The sequence below is a fragment of the Drosophila santomea genome, chromosome 3L (genome assembly GCF_016746245.2).
Source record: "Drosophila santomea strain STO CAGO 1482 chromosome 3L, Prin_Dsan_1.1, whole genome shotgun sequence".
NCBI lineage: Eukaryota > Metazoa > Arthropoda > Insecta > Diptera > Drosophilidae > Drosophila > Drosophila santomea.
In genome coordinates, this window is record NC_053018.2 from 24783197 (window position 1) to 24799540 (window position 16344).

Genomic DNA, 16344 nt, shown 5'->3' on the forward strand with positions numbered 1-16344 from the left:
TTTTCAAACGTCAAATGCGGGACTCGCAAACACATAAGGAATGGGTCGCCGATTTACGTGGAATCGGTCGTGAGTGTCAATTTGCATACTCCATTCGACGCAATTCGCACAGCCGCTTTGCAGAAACTACAGCCGTCACTCGAGGACGTTCTCTCTATTGCCAAAACATATGAGGCAACAACAAAAACAGTTATAAAGGCAAAACCAAAGCAAAGCCACAGAATTAGTTCAACCAATTTACAACGTGTCGAGCCTTGTGAAATTTGAAGGAAACAAAAAGGTGATTGATGTGGAATTTTTTAATACGAGCATTTCTTTTCAAATGGATTCTGGTGCAACAGTGTCAGTTATAAATTCAAAAACATATGAACTGCTTAACCGTCCGAAACTTAAAAGGTGTGACCGAATTTTGCATGCATTTGGCCAAAATGAAATCCCTCTGTTGGGTGAACTGCACACTGTAGCAAAGTGTGGAAACAAATTTGCAAATGTAGTGATCATTGTCGCAAACGTAGAAAACTCAAACAATCTATTCGGCTTAGATTTGTTCAAAACATTTAATTTCGAAATTCAACAAATCGCAAATGTGAGTGAGCAACAGGGTACTCAAATGACTGAACTTTGCAATAAGTATAAGGAAGTATTTGAGCCGGCTATTGGAACAATAAAAAACTTTAAAGCAAGCATATATCTAAAACCAAATTCCGTTCCAAAATTCTACAAAAGCCCAAATGGATAAGTTCCAGGAGGAAGCGCAGCGTCTCAACGAAGCAGGTATTTGGAAACCTATAAAATTCAGCAACTGGGCATCGCCTATAGTACTAGCACCCAAGCCGGGTGGAGCACTACGAATTTGTGGCGATTTTAAACAAGGTGTCAATTCGCAATTGGACATTGAGCAATATCCATTGCCAACACGTGAGTCTCTTTTACATAAAATTTGTCACGGCACGCATTTCTCTAAAATAGACCTAAAAGATGCCTACTTACAAATGGAGCTAGACGAGGCAGCGAAACAAATTATGGTTGTCAACACGCCGTTGGGTCTTTTCCAGTACCAACGTTTACCTTACGGAATAGCTAGCGCTCCAGCTATTTTTCAGCGTCGTATTGAGCAACTTCTTAGTGGAATAGAAGGTTGTGGAAATTATATAGATGATATAATTATTTCGGCTCCAACAGTGGATAAACATCTGGATATTCTTGAGAAAATTTTATCAGTCTCACAGGAGAATGGAATAAAATGTAAGAAAGAGAAATGTTTCTTTCTAAGGGACGAAAAAGAGTATCTTGGGAGAAGAGTCAGTGTCAAGGGCATTCTTCCGGATTCGTCAGGACTAGAAGCCGTTAAGGAATTAAAGCCGCCCTCTAATCTACAGCAGTTAGATGCGTTTATGGGAAAAGTTAACTACTACTGCAATTTCATCCCAAATTACTCTCAGATAGCCTCACCCCTAAATCAACTTCATAGGAAGAACACGCCATTTAAGTTCGAGCCAGACCAACATCAGGCATTCACAGCCTTGAAACGTTATATCCTTGATGCTACAGAGCTCGCACATTGGTGTAGTCCTTTCACACATACATCCAGATGGCAAAGAAAGACCCATAGCATTTGCATCAAAAACCTTAGATGTTCACCAAGTTCGATACATCCAAATTGAAAAGGGAGCTCTTTCAATTATATTTGGGGTAAAGAAATTTCATCAGTATTTATACGGCAGGAAATTTATATGAATAACTGATCACAAGCCATTGGTCACAATATTTAATCCGAGTAAGCATTTATCAACTATGACTTCCATCAGACTACAGCGATGGGCTATAATATTGATGGCTTACAATTTTGAAATTAAATATCGCTCAACAACAGCTCATGGAAATGTAGACGCACTCTCACGTCTTCCTTTTAGCTCAGATGACAAATTTTATAGGGAGGAAGCATGCTATAACATCGTCGATGTATCCTGTCCAATAAATGCCGACATCATCATTAAAAATATAAAAAGCGATAATGTTTTTAAAAAAGTTTATCATTTTGTATCAACGGGTTGGCCAGAGCAGCAGAATGATCCCGAAATTCTGCCATATTTAAGTCGCAGATTTGCCTTGACGATTAACAACAATCTGCTATGTCTCCACTCGGACGTCAACAGAATTATTATTCCTCGTAGGCTTCGAAATAAAATTTTGAAACTCTTCCATGACGGTCACTGGGGAATAGTTCGCATGAAGCAACTAGCTCGTCAAAACGTCTGGTGGCCAGGTTTCGACGAAGATATCGCACAACTAACCAAGAGCTGCAGCGTTTGCAAGATAGGTAACCCAGCCCCAGCTAAAGAATTCCAAAGCTGGCCCAAGGCTACATAAGCGTGGGAAAGAATACACATCGATTTTGCCGGTCCAATATTTGACTCAATGTGGCTAATATGCGTTGATTTTTATTCCCAGTTCCCGTTTATAACACAGATGTCATCGACTACAACTGCAAATACAATATCTGCACTTACAGCCATATTAGCGATCGAGGGTTACCCAAAAACGTTAGTTAGCGATAACGGACCGCAACTTACCGCAGAATCATTGAAGGATTTTTGCCTTTTGCACGGAATTAATCACCTAACAACAGCCCCATTCCATTCCACGCAGAGCGTTTTGTTCAAACTTTTAAAACCTCAGTTACTAAAAACATAAGAGATGGGTATCCAGTGAAAACAGCCGTTACAAAATACCTAAGCTCATATCGCTTTACGCCTAACCCAGAAGGTAAAACACCTGCAGAACTCCTACACGGTCGCCCAGTTCGTACCATCTTAAGTCAACTTTTTGAGAAACAAACTGAAAAGCAGCAGAATAAACTCTCCAAGTATTCTACAAACCAAAAAGTATTCGCAAAGAATTATGCCAGGGGAGAAAAGTGGATAAAAGCTGTCATCGATAGGCCCATCGGACATATGTTATTTATTCTTCAAACATCCACAGGTTTCATCAAGCGCCACATTAACCAGATCAAACCGAGATCCGACTCAGAAGAAGTTGAAGACAGCTCCAAAGAACTCAAAAGTATGTTTTAGTGGATGTCCGAAAATAAAAAACCGCAAAGCATAGTCGTAAACTCCAGACATGAAGAAGAACCGTCGGTTATTTTATCACAACCTCTTCAGTCCATACCAGTCTCCGACGAAGTACCAGCAGCATCACAGCAAGAAGTCCTTCAAAAGCGACAGCCACGCCGATCGGGTATCCCCATCCGAAGCAGTACCCGACCTCGCCAAGAAGTCAACAGATTCCAGCCAACAGATTTCAGAAGGCGTAAAACTACTAACAATATGAAATTTTCTAAAAAATATTGCGTCATCTATTCCTACAAGAATTCCCTGAAAACAGCCTTTATTAAGCAACATATATATTCACGTTGCATCATCTTTTTACATTTATACACAAATACTAACATAACAGAGACATGTATAAAAGGAGCCGAACATATCCAAATAAAGTCACTCGCATAATTACCCTCAACCCTCGTGTCGTAGTATTAATTGGAAACACAACAGTTATTACCGCGGTTAACCGCCTCCTCGGTATCTTCGGTTACTGTTTCTGCTCCTGTTGTAATTAATATAATTTCCATTATTGTTTCTGCCACTATTTGAGTTACCATTACGGTAGCCTCTATTTTGACGTCAGAACAATACTGCGTCGCTCTTCCCAGTTACGTCGGTACAACTCCCAACGAAAGTACCAGCTTGCATTATAAGCTTTACTTTCTCTATGGAACCGTTTGTGGTCATGGCCTTGATAGCGTGCTGTGTGCTATATTTATTGGCTAGATCAAGTGAAAGTCCATCATTTATATATGCACTTTCAAGAGCTTTTGTCATATGCTAAACCTCTTTTGTATATTGGTTGGCAGTTTTATTCTTTTGTTAAAGCTTCATCAGCTTTGCTGTTATCACTTCAACATACTCGCCCTTTACATTTCCTCTAAGACTCGAAATTACCTGTGTTACGCTGCTGTTTCTTTTAATTTTGGTTTTATAACCGAAACGGCTAGAGACTCTTGTTCTCCTTTGATTAAATTTACTATATTTAGGGCATCTAAAAAACTTGTTAAGTTTTCAGCTTTACCGTCAAAGTCAGGTATAAGCTTTGATGCTGTATTTAAAAAATCAATATTGGTCTGTGCCATTGTATTTTTATACCCGTTACTCGTAGAGTAAAAGGGTATACTAGATTCGTTGAAAAGTATGTAACAGGCAGAAGGAAGCGTTTCCGACCATATAAAGTATATATATTCTTGATCAGGATCAATAGCCGAGTCGATCTGGCCATGTCCGTCTGTCCGTCCGTCTGTCCGTCCGTATGAACGTCGAGATCTCAGGAACTACAAAAGCTAGAAAGTTGAGATTAAACATACAGACTCCAGAGACATAGAAGCAGCGCAAGTTTGTCGATTCAGGTTGCCACGCCCACTCTAACGCCCACAAACCGCCCAAAACTGCCACGCCCACACTTTTGAAAAATGTTTTAATATTTTTTCATTTTTTTATTTGTCTTGTAAGTTTCTATCGATTTGCAAAAAAACCTTTTGGCCACGCCCACTCTAACGCCCACAAACCGCCCAAAGCTGCCACGCCCACACTTTTGCAAAATGTTTTGATATTTTTTCATTTTTGTATTAGTGTTGTAAATTTCTATCGATTTGCCAAAAAACTTTCTGCCACGCCCACTCTAACGCCCACAAACCGCCAAAAACTGTCCGTGTTGAAGACTCTCCTTTGCACTTCCACCAGCTGAGTAACGGGTATCAGATAGGGGGAACTCGATTATAGCGTTCTCTCTTGTTTATTTTAAAGTTTTCTGCTTCTTCTTGATGAGGGGTTTTAACTAATTTTAATATAGCTGGAATTGTTAGGTTTAATAGGTCTTTATCTTCGATGTCGGTGTATTTTTCTTCTTTTCCTTCTTCTTCTTCTTCCGACTCGGTGACCTCTAAATCAATTTCTTCTGGTTCTATTGATTCAGATGGTTCGTCTGCATCAATCGTTAAAGGGGTATTTAGTATTGTTGGAATTGATATTTCCAAACTAAGTTTCCTTTTAACTGCTATCAAGTTTAATCGAAATTTGATTAATAGTCTTGATAACTTAGACCAGTGTTCTGAATTAATTGTTTCCCTATGTTCGTATACTAGCTTTCGTGCTTCATTAAAGCAGTCGACTAATGTTGATGCATGTCTTTGAATTGTTTCTGCCTGTATAGGCCTATTCTGTGATAAGTCATATAGACTTATCGAATTTAATTTTTATATTTTTAATTGATGTGTATATTTTATGCCATTCCATGCTCTAATGTTTTTAGTTTGGATATTCAACATTCCAATTAGACCTTATCCAGACCTAATCTTTTCTTGAGCCACCTATTGTGCAATTTATATAATTTTGTTATCATACCCACACCTAGCAGTACTACTACTATTATGAGGAGTACTTTAATTGTTTTAGGTTCAGGCTGTGATATCTCAACTATATTAATTACATTTGCGGTGGAGTCCGCTACATTGGAATTATGGTCTAGCATAGTAGATGGTTCGGTAGTTATGGTTTTTGGGGAATCTAGTATTGATATGGCATTATTGCTTATTCCCATTCAATTAAACTTATAGAATTTATAAATTTTACTTAAACGTCTGGGGTTATGACGTTTTCAAAATGACATTCAACGTATTCGTCGAGGCGAGCTATTTCTCGAAATTCTTCTGAGTTTATGGTAAGCCAACAGTAGGCAGTAAATCTGACAGATATAAAAATGCGTGAGTAGAAACGCCCTAAAATGGTTGCGCCAATATTGCTATACTGATATATGTCTATAATCATGTCTAAGTGAATATTTGCGATATATATTTAATGGAACGTTAATTTAAATTGGTATTGGTAAAATCGTATTGTAAATAATGTATTATCTTCCGAAAAATTTATTTTAAACTCATGATCTTTAAATTGTCATTAGCAGAATTGTTTGCATCTGAGTCTATATATGCTCAGTGCCGGAGACATGGAAATATAAGAGTTGGAATGTGGTTGGCTCACAATTCAATGTTACAAATCAATAAAGGAAAAAAAAAATCTCCAACCACATTTGTTAATAAAAGCCTATCAACATTTTTTTTTAGTAGTTTCCAAGCAGCGGTTTCCCGCCTCGGCTTGGCTTTATTTATAATATTAGAGCAAATTGGGGCATTTGCGTTTAAGCAGCCCATTTGCGTTTCTTCGCACTTTGGCGAAGCTCGTTTTCAATTTTTTCAAGACGCTCTATGTAGCGTTGCCGGGCCGTCTCCTCTTTTGCCAACTTGGTCATCTCCTTGACCAGTCGGAGTTGCTGAAGCAGTTTAACTCTTCTTCCAGAGCGTTTGTGTTTTTTCACCTCTTTCCTTTCATTTCGTGCCCGATACTCAGCTATTGTGAGTGGGCGTGGTCCTTCGGCGGGGTTCTGCTGGGGCGCTTCTTCCAGCGTTGGCAGGCCCATCTGCCATCAATTGCCGCTTTCTGTTATTGTGTGTTTATAGAGAGTTCTTAATAGAACGTTTGTTTTTGTGTATTAATTTTGTTCATAGTTTTCATAGTTTTTGTACATGCCATTTATAACACAACACATCACAACAGAACTCGAGACTGAGTCACGGTCGCAATATTATAACTTGATAATAACTTTATTCAGAATTCAGTTTAGTTTAGAGCGTCTGCTCCGTTCGAGTGATTTTATTTGAATAATTCGTAGCATGCTGTCATCGGGTGCAGCTAAACCGCACATGGTATGCTTAAGACTATGTACTCTATATTGTATGTGTATGCAGAAGGCATACATATGTATGTTATGTATGGCTTGACCACTTGGGCTGCTAAGTGCATGGTCAGCATTCTCACGCTCCGCGATCGGAGCGTAAGCGTTAGATCGTATTTCAAGAGCTGGAGTGCTTGTGTAATGCTTGGTGGTCTTTTTGCGTAGTTTGTATTAATTATTTATTATGACAAAGTGTCACAATGTATTTACTCTACATAGTCGAAGGGTAGATACACTACAATTGGCCGAGTGTCGTTTAGAGCTCAACCATACATATCCGGATGTATTTTTTACCCTACTGGAGTCGGAATTCGCAAGTCTCCGCATAACGGTGGACGAAAAAACGTTCCATCAAACTTTGAACGTAGTGCCAGCAGAGTACTTGGAGACCATCATCTACATTCTGCGAAATCCGCCGCCCAACCTGCCCAACTCAGTCCCAGTTCACACAGTTGCTTCGGTCGCTGGAGCTTGGAGACAGCAAGCCGTCTGTATTGCTGCGCAGCATGCGCGAACTGGCCAGGGACGGCATTGGCGAAGACGCCCTGAAAGCCATGTGGCTTGACGGTTGCCCGAGGGCTTGCGACTTGTAGTGGCGATGGCGCAAAGCGATCTTGACAATATCGCAATAATGGCTGACAGGTTCTGGGAGTTACAACCAGATTACAACCGATTACAACCCATAGCGCGTCAGCACGGCACGGATCTGTGGAGCAGCAATTGACGGAGTTGAGAGCGATGATAGCCGAGCTCGGAGGGCGCCCAGAACATCAGAGCCGTAGTCAAACCAGAAGCAACAGACCCGGCTCTCGTGGAAATAGCAGCAGTCGATCAAAGTCCAGTGGCGATCGCTTTTGTTTCTACCACAATCGGTTCGGTGAAAAAACGAGGAAATGCAGATCGCCTTGCAAGTGGCCAGCGGGAAACTAACCGCCACTTCGCAAGAGGCAGCATGTGAAGTGGGCGCGATCCAGTCCAGACGTCTGGCTAAGAGTGTGTTCGGAAAGACTGACGTAACATTTCTGGGACACTCTATCACGGCATCCGGTATATCCCCAACGGTCGAACGAGTGAATGCGATCAACGAGTACCCGAAGCTGACCAAGATATGGGAGTTGCACCGATTCATTGCCATGATCAGCTATTACCGCCGTTTCCTGCTGCCGCAAGCAGCCGTTGTTCAAGGCAATCTCCCAGCGCTCATCCCGGGCAACAAGAAGAATGACCAGTCGTTGATAATTTGGTCCGAGGACGCCGAAATGGCATTTTTGCGCTGCAAAACCAACTTGTCCAGCGCAGCACGGTTGGCGCACCCAATAGCCAACGCACCCCTTGCTCTCCATGCTGACGCCAGCAATTACGCGGTCGGAGCAGCGCTTCACCAGGTTAACGACAAACAACTGCAGCCCCTAAGTTTCAACTCTAAGCGCATGACGGAAACACAAAAGCGCTACAGTACGTACGATCGGGAGCTACTAGCGATTTTCCAAGCCGTCTAGTTCAATCGTTTCATTATCGAGGGACGCGACTGCACTATTTACACTGACCACAAGCCATTAATTTATGCGTTTCGACAGGATCACGAGAAAGAATCACCACGACAAGCGAGACAGTTGTCGTTTATCGCCGAATTCTGCACGAAAATCGAGCATAGTAGTGGTGCGTCCAATACTGTGGCAGACGCCCTATCCCGCATTGCTGGAATCGAACAAATCGACATGGACGAGTGCGCACGCCTACAAGAGGCGGACGACGAGCTGCAGCAGTTGTTAAGAGACATCGAGACGGGCAAATCTTCGTTGCGGTTGCGTAAACTCCAGCTGCCGAAAAACTTCAGCCTGGCTTAAATCTGATACTAACGAAATTCTGATAATATCCCACATTCCAAGAGACATAATCAAAAACACCATATTTTTCAACGAATTTAGTATTATTATTTGACCCTTTTACTCTACGAGTAACAGGTATAATTATTGTTAATTATTGAATTAACAAAATCATTAAAGCAAAACAAAATATTATGGTTGAAATTCCTTACTTGTATGAGATACTGTAGGCTAAAAATAAAATGTTAATAACTGAAATTCAAAATTTAATGCTTACCGTCACACTGGCTCAGGCCAATATCATAACCATGACATTTTAATCACGATGATTTGAAGTCTGTACTAATTGATCACCCACAGAAATCCCCGTTATAAGCCTAATAGAGGCATCTAATATTAGAGTCTTCCAGTCCGATAGTATAATCCATTTGATAATCCCAATTTTCCCTGTATCACACCAACACATCATTCTGCAACTAACGGAGAACATATTAGCGAAATGCAACAACGACGTCCTTACAGTCACCAATTGCGTACTAACAATTTACGCATCGTACTGTGTGAGGACCCCTTTTGGGCCTCTCACCCTATTGACAATAGGATTAGTTGGTAGGATTAGTGCTAGGATTAATTGGTAGAATTGGGCTTAGGATTAATTAGTAGGGTTAATGGGTAGGATTAGGATTTAGGGTTAATTGGCGGCAGAGGCAAAGCGACGCAACGCACGACATTATCGGCAGAGCCACCCGACGTAACGCATGACATTATCGGCAGAGCCCACAGCGGCAGAGCCAAAGCGACGCAACCGGCCGAGCCACCGGAGACACCTGAGACTGGCGGCCATCATGGAAAGGCTGGCCACCATCCCGGACGAGTAAAAGTGGGGTGAGCCGGGCCTCGGGCCGACCCCCCTGGCGGGTGAAATGTGTGTGTGTGTAGGGAAAACTAACCGCAATTATTTCTAGGAGTTAAGATATAAATAAAGTCCTGTGAATATATGACACCGAAAAACGGACAATTCAATCCTTTCTTCCCCAACTCTCCTTTCCTTCCCCTCGAGCCCTGTTCGGAAGCGGCCCCGCGCATCGCAGCCGCTTTTCGGACGAGACTTCTTTCCTTTAGAATATTTCTTTAAATATTTCTGTGGAGGATCCTGGCCCGTAATTAGCATCCTTACAACTGTAAGCTGGCAAACCACGATTCTTGCGCTCGAGGCCTGCTTGCGGGGAGCACTATGCAAAACACAGGCCAGACAGTTAAGCCCCATCACATTGATAGACGACGGAGTAATAATAATCAATGAGTGCCCAGCTAAAGTCAGCACTGACGACGACGCCGAAATAGCTACCAACGGCTTACATCTGATTATGTTCGAGCAAGTGGCTTTCATAAACGGCAAAAAATACTCCAACCAACGTGAAGCCATAAGGCAAACACCTGGCATGACTGCATTCCCAATACTAAACATCATCGGCCACAATCCAAGCCTAGGCATGCCACTTCTTCAAAGGATTGATAACGAAAGCTTGGAGGTCATCCAAGGACTTAAGGAGGAAGTGAAAGCGGCTGGAACTACCGACATCTGGTTCCCGGTCGACGTGGGATCCAGCGTCCTCATTAGCTGCTCTATCCTACTCGTCTTGGTACTCTCGCGAAATGTGCGAGAGATACGACGTCGTTGACAAGTTCCAGATAACGAAGGACAGTCATATTTCGAAGGGGCGAGTTCATCAGTAAACTTAAGTCCACCCTACAGTTTTTATATGCAAATTCAGCGTAAACGCCTTTAGGGGTTGTGCCTGATCCCCATTGGTTACCGGTATGGTGAAATATGCTGTTTTTGCTACTGTCAGCACTTTGCTGGACGAGCGGTCGGCTTGCCGGCTGCGATTAGCTCTAGTACAGTTGGATAAGTTTAAGTTTTGCATTGACCACTGATTCAATAAAGAGCACAAGCTCATAAATTGAAACTCCGGCATCCCGCCGTATATCTTTTTATTATCACGCTATCTGAGTCTCTAGGCCAGAAGCCTTCGTAATCATCCTAATTCTACATTGTGATCTGCAACTTGCAATCCCCTGCAAAGATATTTGCGTGGGAAACCAAAACCCCCGTATAATCGCCAGGCCTGCCCTGCCATTTACGGACTGCTGCGTGGGACCTCCCAGAAGTCACCCAATTTGGCTAACCAACCTATAGGATCGTACTAATAGCATAATTTGTATATTGAATTATTACACATAATAATTAGAAACAACTGTTAGAAGCCACTGTTTTGCTGAGAAAATTTACGCAAATAATTAATACGTTTTTGTACCAACATTTTATACTATAAAATTGTATTTGGGAACGCCAATAGTTCTTAACGTCTTCAAAAGGAGTTTTGAATTGATATATTTTATTATGTGACTCTAATAATAATTTTATTGTTCGAGTCACATAATAAAATATAACCATAATAACTTTTTATAATAACAAGTTTTATTCATTTCTCTATATATTTTAAGGGCAAAACTACTTCATGACGCCTGGAACTTAGCTTATGCTGGTGAGCTAAATTTTGCCACTGCTCTTAATGTAACATTATTTTTGAAGTATGAACGTAATCTTATTGTTTGGAATCCAGTTTTCACATTTCTTGACCAAGTTGGTAAACGTCTCGAAAAATCGTCAATAAGTAGAAAGTTTGAGGTGAGCATAAAATAATTTAATTAAAAACCACATTCTTTACAACATATTTTCAGTTCTACATTATAGAACTTTTAGTTCCATTATATGACTATTTGGAAACTGCAAATGTAAACGATGACATAAATATAACTGAAATCCGAAAATTGACTACAGCGTTTTTATGTAAAGCTGGATATTTTCCGTGTTTTAAGGCAGCAAGAAGGGCCTTCAATTTGTGGGTCAACAGTTCTTATCCGAACTTTGAAAATCTGTAAGTGATTTAGAACTTATGATAAATAAAACATTTTTATTTTGAACTATTTATTTTAGGGACCATAACGAGTTCATGTGTCCAATGTTTAAGTGGGGCTCTATGAAGGAATGGATGTTTGGGCTCGATCGTGTGCGCGAGTTTCCTAAGTCCCGCCTTCAGAGTGATCGCACATTTTTATTAAAAATGCTAGCTGGATGTCCAGCGCAACAAGATAAAATTATTTTTCTACTTGAATTGGCCATTCTGAAAAATGTTTCTATTTTTCGGATAACGACAAAATTTTAATTATCAGCATGGTTAGTTCTCGATCCATGGGATACACAACACTGTTTGATTTTCTGTCAAATAATTGGGATTCTATTTATCAGAAGTGAGTAATCCTTTTTTCTTCTCAAAGTATATAATATAATGTTTATTTTATTTAACGGCCCTTCCTAATTTTATCCTAAACAAATATTACACAATTTCATGGTGTAGTTAAAAATTAATAAGTCACGAATCACCTCAGGATAGAGTGCGAAGGGGTATATTAAATATTATATTTTATTATGCTGTGGATGGCAACAAAAAAACAATTGCATCCCAAGACTATTCAATAATTGTTGGTTTCGTAGAAAGAAACCGATTCACTTTTTTTTCGGCATTCGATATACACTTTCAAAAATTTAAATTGGCAAGGCAATTATTTAAATAAAATCCAAACGTTTTGCATGTTCCAAACGGACGGTGTTTCATACATTTTAGAGAAACTATGTAGATATATATATGTTTATAGTTTATTGATAATTAATTTTATGTAGTAATACAACGAATAGTTGAAGTTCTTAGCTCGGCGAATGTTTATAAAAGCAGCTTGACAACAGCACTGGATAACGGCTTTAGATTACAGCTTTAGATTACGCCTTTAGATTACGGCTTTAGATTACAGCTTTAGATTACAGCTTTAGATTACGCCTTTAGATTACGGCTTTAGATTACAGCTTTAGATTACAGCTTTAGATTACGCCTTTATATTACGGCTTTAGATTACGGCTTTAGATTACAGCTTTAGGTTACTGCTTCTACTACGGCTCTACAGCTCTCGACTACGGCTTGTCTACTTTAGATCAGCTCGGTTTTTTTGTAGCAACCTCTTTACACGTTCTTATTTTCCGCTGGCTCTCGATCGACTCCTGGCTTATAGTGCTGCCAACTCTTGTCTCTCCAACCAATGCTGCAAATGATATCTACGCTTGTGGAGGTATAATTTCGACCTTCAAACTCGGCAGCCTTTTGACGTCATAGCGACCACAGCGTTTCACTTTCACCACCTCGTAAGGACCAAGACAAGTATCAGCCAGTTTCCTACCAGCGACAAACTGCGACCGCTTAATAGCAACCAGATTCCCTTCCTTATAAGTGACCTCCTTCTTTCTCTTTTTGTCAAAATTGTGTTTGTAGACATTTTGGGCTTTTTGTATCTGCATTTGAGCTTCGTGACGCATTTTTCTCCTTTCTTAAAATCTTCCATTAGTTCTTGTTCTAGGACCATAGTTATCTTGTCTGTAATTTGGTCAGCTCTTGGTACCAAACATCATCTCGAATGGTGCTTTTTGTGTAGTCGTATGAACATGCGAGTTGATTGCTTTTTGGACTTCGGCAACGTACTTATACCATCTAGTTGTATCGTCTGCAGAAAGTTTACTAATGATGGACAGGATAACTCGGTTAACTCGCTCTATCTGACCGTTTCCTCTGGCCACTCCAGTTTTCGTCCATATGTGCTGAATCGCATTCTGGTTTACGAACTCCTCAAAAGCGTCTGAGGTATAAGCTGCTCCTCTATCCGTCCCGATCCGAAAAGGAAATCCAAAAACTTTAGACCATTCCTACAGCTTTTTGATAACTTCATCGGACCCTGTAGATTTTGTAGCGAACAGCATCACGAACTTCGAAAATCCATCGACCAATGCAAATATGTACTTATAAAGTTTTGCCGTAGAATCCATTGGGCCAAGGTGATCCAGATGCAGAGTCTGTAACGGTTGACCACCTTTGTCTATACAGTTCAGTTAACCCTCCTGCTTACCAATTTTCTTATTGGTCATTATGCACTTTATGCCTGTGCCACATTTCGTACCATGTGCGGGCTTTTATGATGGATACATCAGCGCCTGAGTCAACCAGACAATCGATCGCAACTTTATTGATGACAACAGATTTTAGGCGGTTCTTGTCCCGTACCACTCTTACGCTTTGCACAGCTTTTGGACAATTTCTCGACATGTGACCACTTTCGCCGCACTTTAGTTGCAGCTTGACAATCCTTCCTGAGATGATTTGTGCACACGCAATTAAAATAATACGCTGCTCTTCCTCCATATTCGGCTTTTTTCCCTGAGTCGGCTGTATGTTTATGAAGTGGTTCGCGTTCTTTCATCTGCTCGTAAATTGAATACTGACTCTGTAGTTCATCGTCTGTCTTGCAGCTGTACATGCTGTATTTGTATTCATTTTTATACCCGTTACTCGTAGAGTAAAAGGGTATACTAGATTCGTTGAAAAGTATGTAACAGGCAGAAGGAAGCGTTTCCGACCATATAAAGTATATATATTCTTGATCAGGATCAATAGCCGAGTCGATCTGGCCATGTCCGTCTGTCCGTCCGTCTGTCCGTCCGTCTGTCCGTCCGTATGAACGTCGAGATCTCAGGAACTACAAAAGCTAGAAAGTTGAGATTAAACATACAGAATCCAGAGACATAGAAGCAGCGCAAGTTTGTCGATTCAGGTTGCCACGGCCAAACATCGACATGTTTGATACTGCACAACAATTGCTATGAACACTCTTAGGAAATGTCAAATACTGGTAAAGATGCGCTATGTCAGTAGCTTTCAGCAGAGTATTTACTTTTGTGTGTGTGACTAAGAATAGTTAACTAGCGTCATCTTTCGTAAAGCGCTACGAATTAATTCCAACACCCAGTAGTTTGGTAATTCGATTTTTTTTTTTTTGTAGACCAAATTTTTAGATTTGGTTTTGTGTGGCTATTTAAATTATGTTAGTAATGCATTTCTATTGAAAGATAATACAGGGTTATACAATAGGGACGCTCGAACCTTGAAATTCATTGTGGTTTGAGTGACAGATGTCAAATGTTATATCAGTGTGTTATGCTCATTCCATCCACCCAAACCACCATGGCAGGTTACAGTGTCGAGAAGCACGTGCAAATCATAAAATTCTTTTATGAAAGTGGATCTTCAGGTCAAGCAACGTTCCGCGTTCATCTTCAGCGACGAGGCGCATTTTTGGATGAATGGCTATGTCTACAAGCAAAATTGCCGTATTTGGGACGAGACCAATCCACACGAGCTTCACCAATTGGCAATGCATCCGCAAAAAGTGACTTTTGGTGCGGATTTTGGGCGGTTTAGGAGGATTTTGTTTTCGATAGGTATTTGCGCTGCCAGCTTTTTACATTACATTACATTATAATAGGCGTAGAAATAACATTAATATACCCGTTACTCGTAGAGTAAAAGGGTAAACTAGATTCGTTGAAAAGTATGTAATAGGCAGAAGTAAGCGTTTCCTACCATATAAGGTATATATATTCTTGATCAGGATCAATAGCCGAGTCGATCTGGCCATGTCCGTCTGTTCGTCTGTCTTTCCGTCCGTATGAACGCTGAGATCTCAGGAACTACAAAAGCTACAAAGTTAAGATAAAGCATACAGACTCCAGGGATATAGACGCAGATCAAGTTTGTCGATTTATGTTGCCACGCCCAATCTAACGCCTACAAACCGTCCAAAACTGTCACGCCACACTTTTGGGAAATATTTAGATATTTTTCATTTATTATTAGCCTTGTGAATTTCTATCGATTTGCCAAACAAACTTTTGCCATGCCCACTCTATCGCTCTCCTTCGCACTTGACTAACGGGTATCAGATAGTCGGGGAACTCGACTATAGCGTTTTCTCTTGTTTTGTATTAAATATCGATTTTACTGTTAAGAAATCATAAGGAGATGGCTGCTGTCGACATGCTCTTACCGTTGGAAAACTCACTTTCAACAGAATCATCTATTGGCCACATACACAACTTCCTGACCGCTCTACAAATGATGAAGAATTGTGGCCTTAACTCAGCCACCCGAGGTACGTCATCCTTTCCTAGTGCAGGACCGACTACTCGAGCCAGTGGCCAATGCAACTGGAAGAAGATTCTTGTCCTTGACCAGCACCAAATCATCTAGAGGTTGACTTGTTGAGCGTCATTTGGAGCACTGTTGAAATAGGGTTAGATATTCCTTACGCCATCGAGCACAAAACATCTGCTGAGGTGTGTTACTTTCTATCATCTGTTTAAACGATTCTAGTTTAGAGCAGACAAGTCGGGCCCCCCAAGCGTCTCAGCAGGTCCGCAAATAATAAAATGTGTGGGAGCCAAAACAATCAAGATAGTCTGCGTTTTCTTAAACGATTGCGTAATTAACGATTGAAGAAATTTGACAGACGAGAGTACGCAGCTCCAGTACCTGTAAAAGCCCGAGATCAATCAAATAGTTCCTTCGGAAGGCTGCCAATGACATGTTCAATAAGCTGCGGCTTAGTCCTAAAGCATTTAACGCATTTGCACACAACTCTTGAGGCAATTTTTAAACCACCAATAGGCCAGAACTGCAAACGTAAATTTACCAGCTCGTGCAACTGTCGTTCATGGAAGCTCCGAAAGCTTGCATTA

General features: G+C 40.8%; 1 protein-coding gene across 1 annotated transcript in view; it reads left to right on the top strand.

Annotated features, from left to right (window-relative positions):
- The window catches only part of LOC120450087 (aminopeptidase N), a 277790-nt gene that overhangs the window by 234033 nt on the left and 27413 nt on the right, over window positions 1-16344 (top strand). The window contains 4 exon segments of the mRNA XM_039632880.2: window positions 11175-11358; window positions 11412-11608; window positions 11668-11867; window positions 11870-11981. Of these exon segments, the coding sequence (XP_039488814.2) occupies window positions 11175-11358; window positions 11412-11608; window positions 11668-11867; window positions 11870-11981 (693 nt within the window).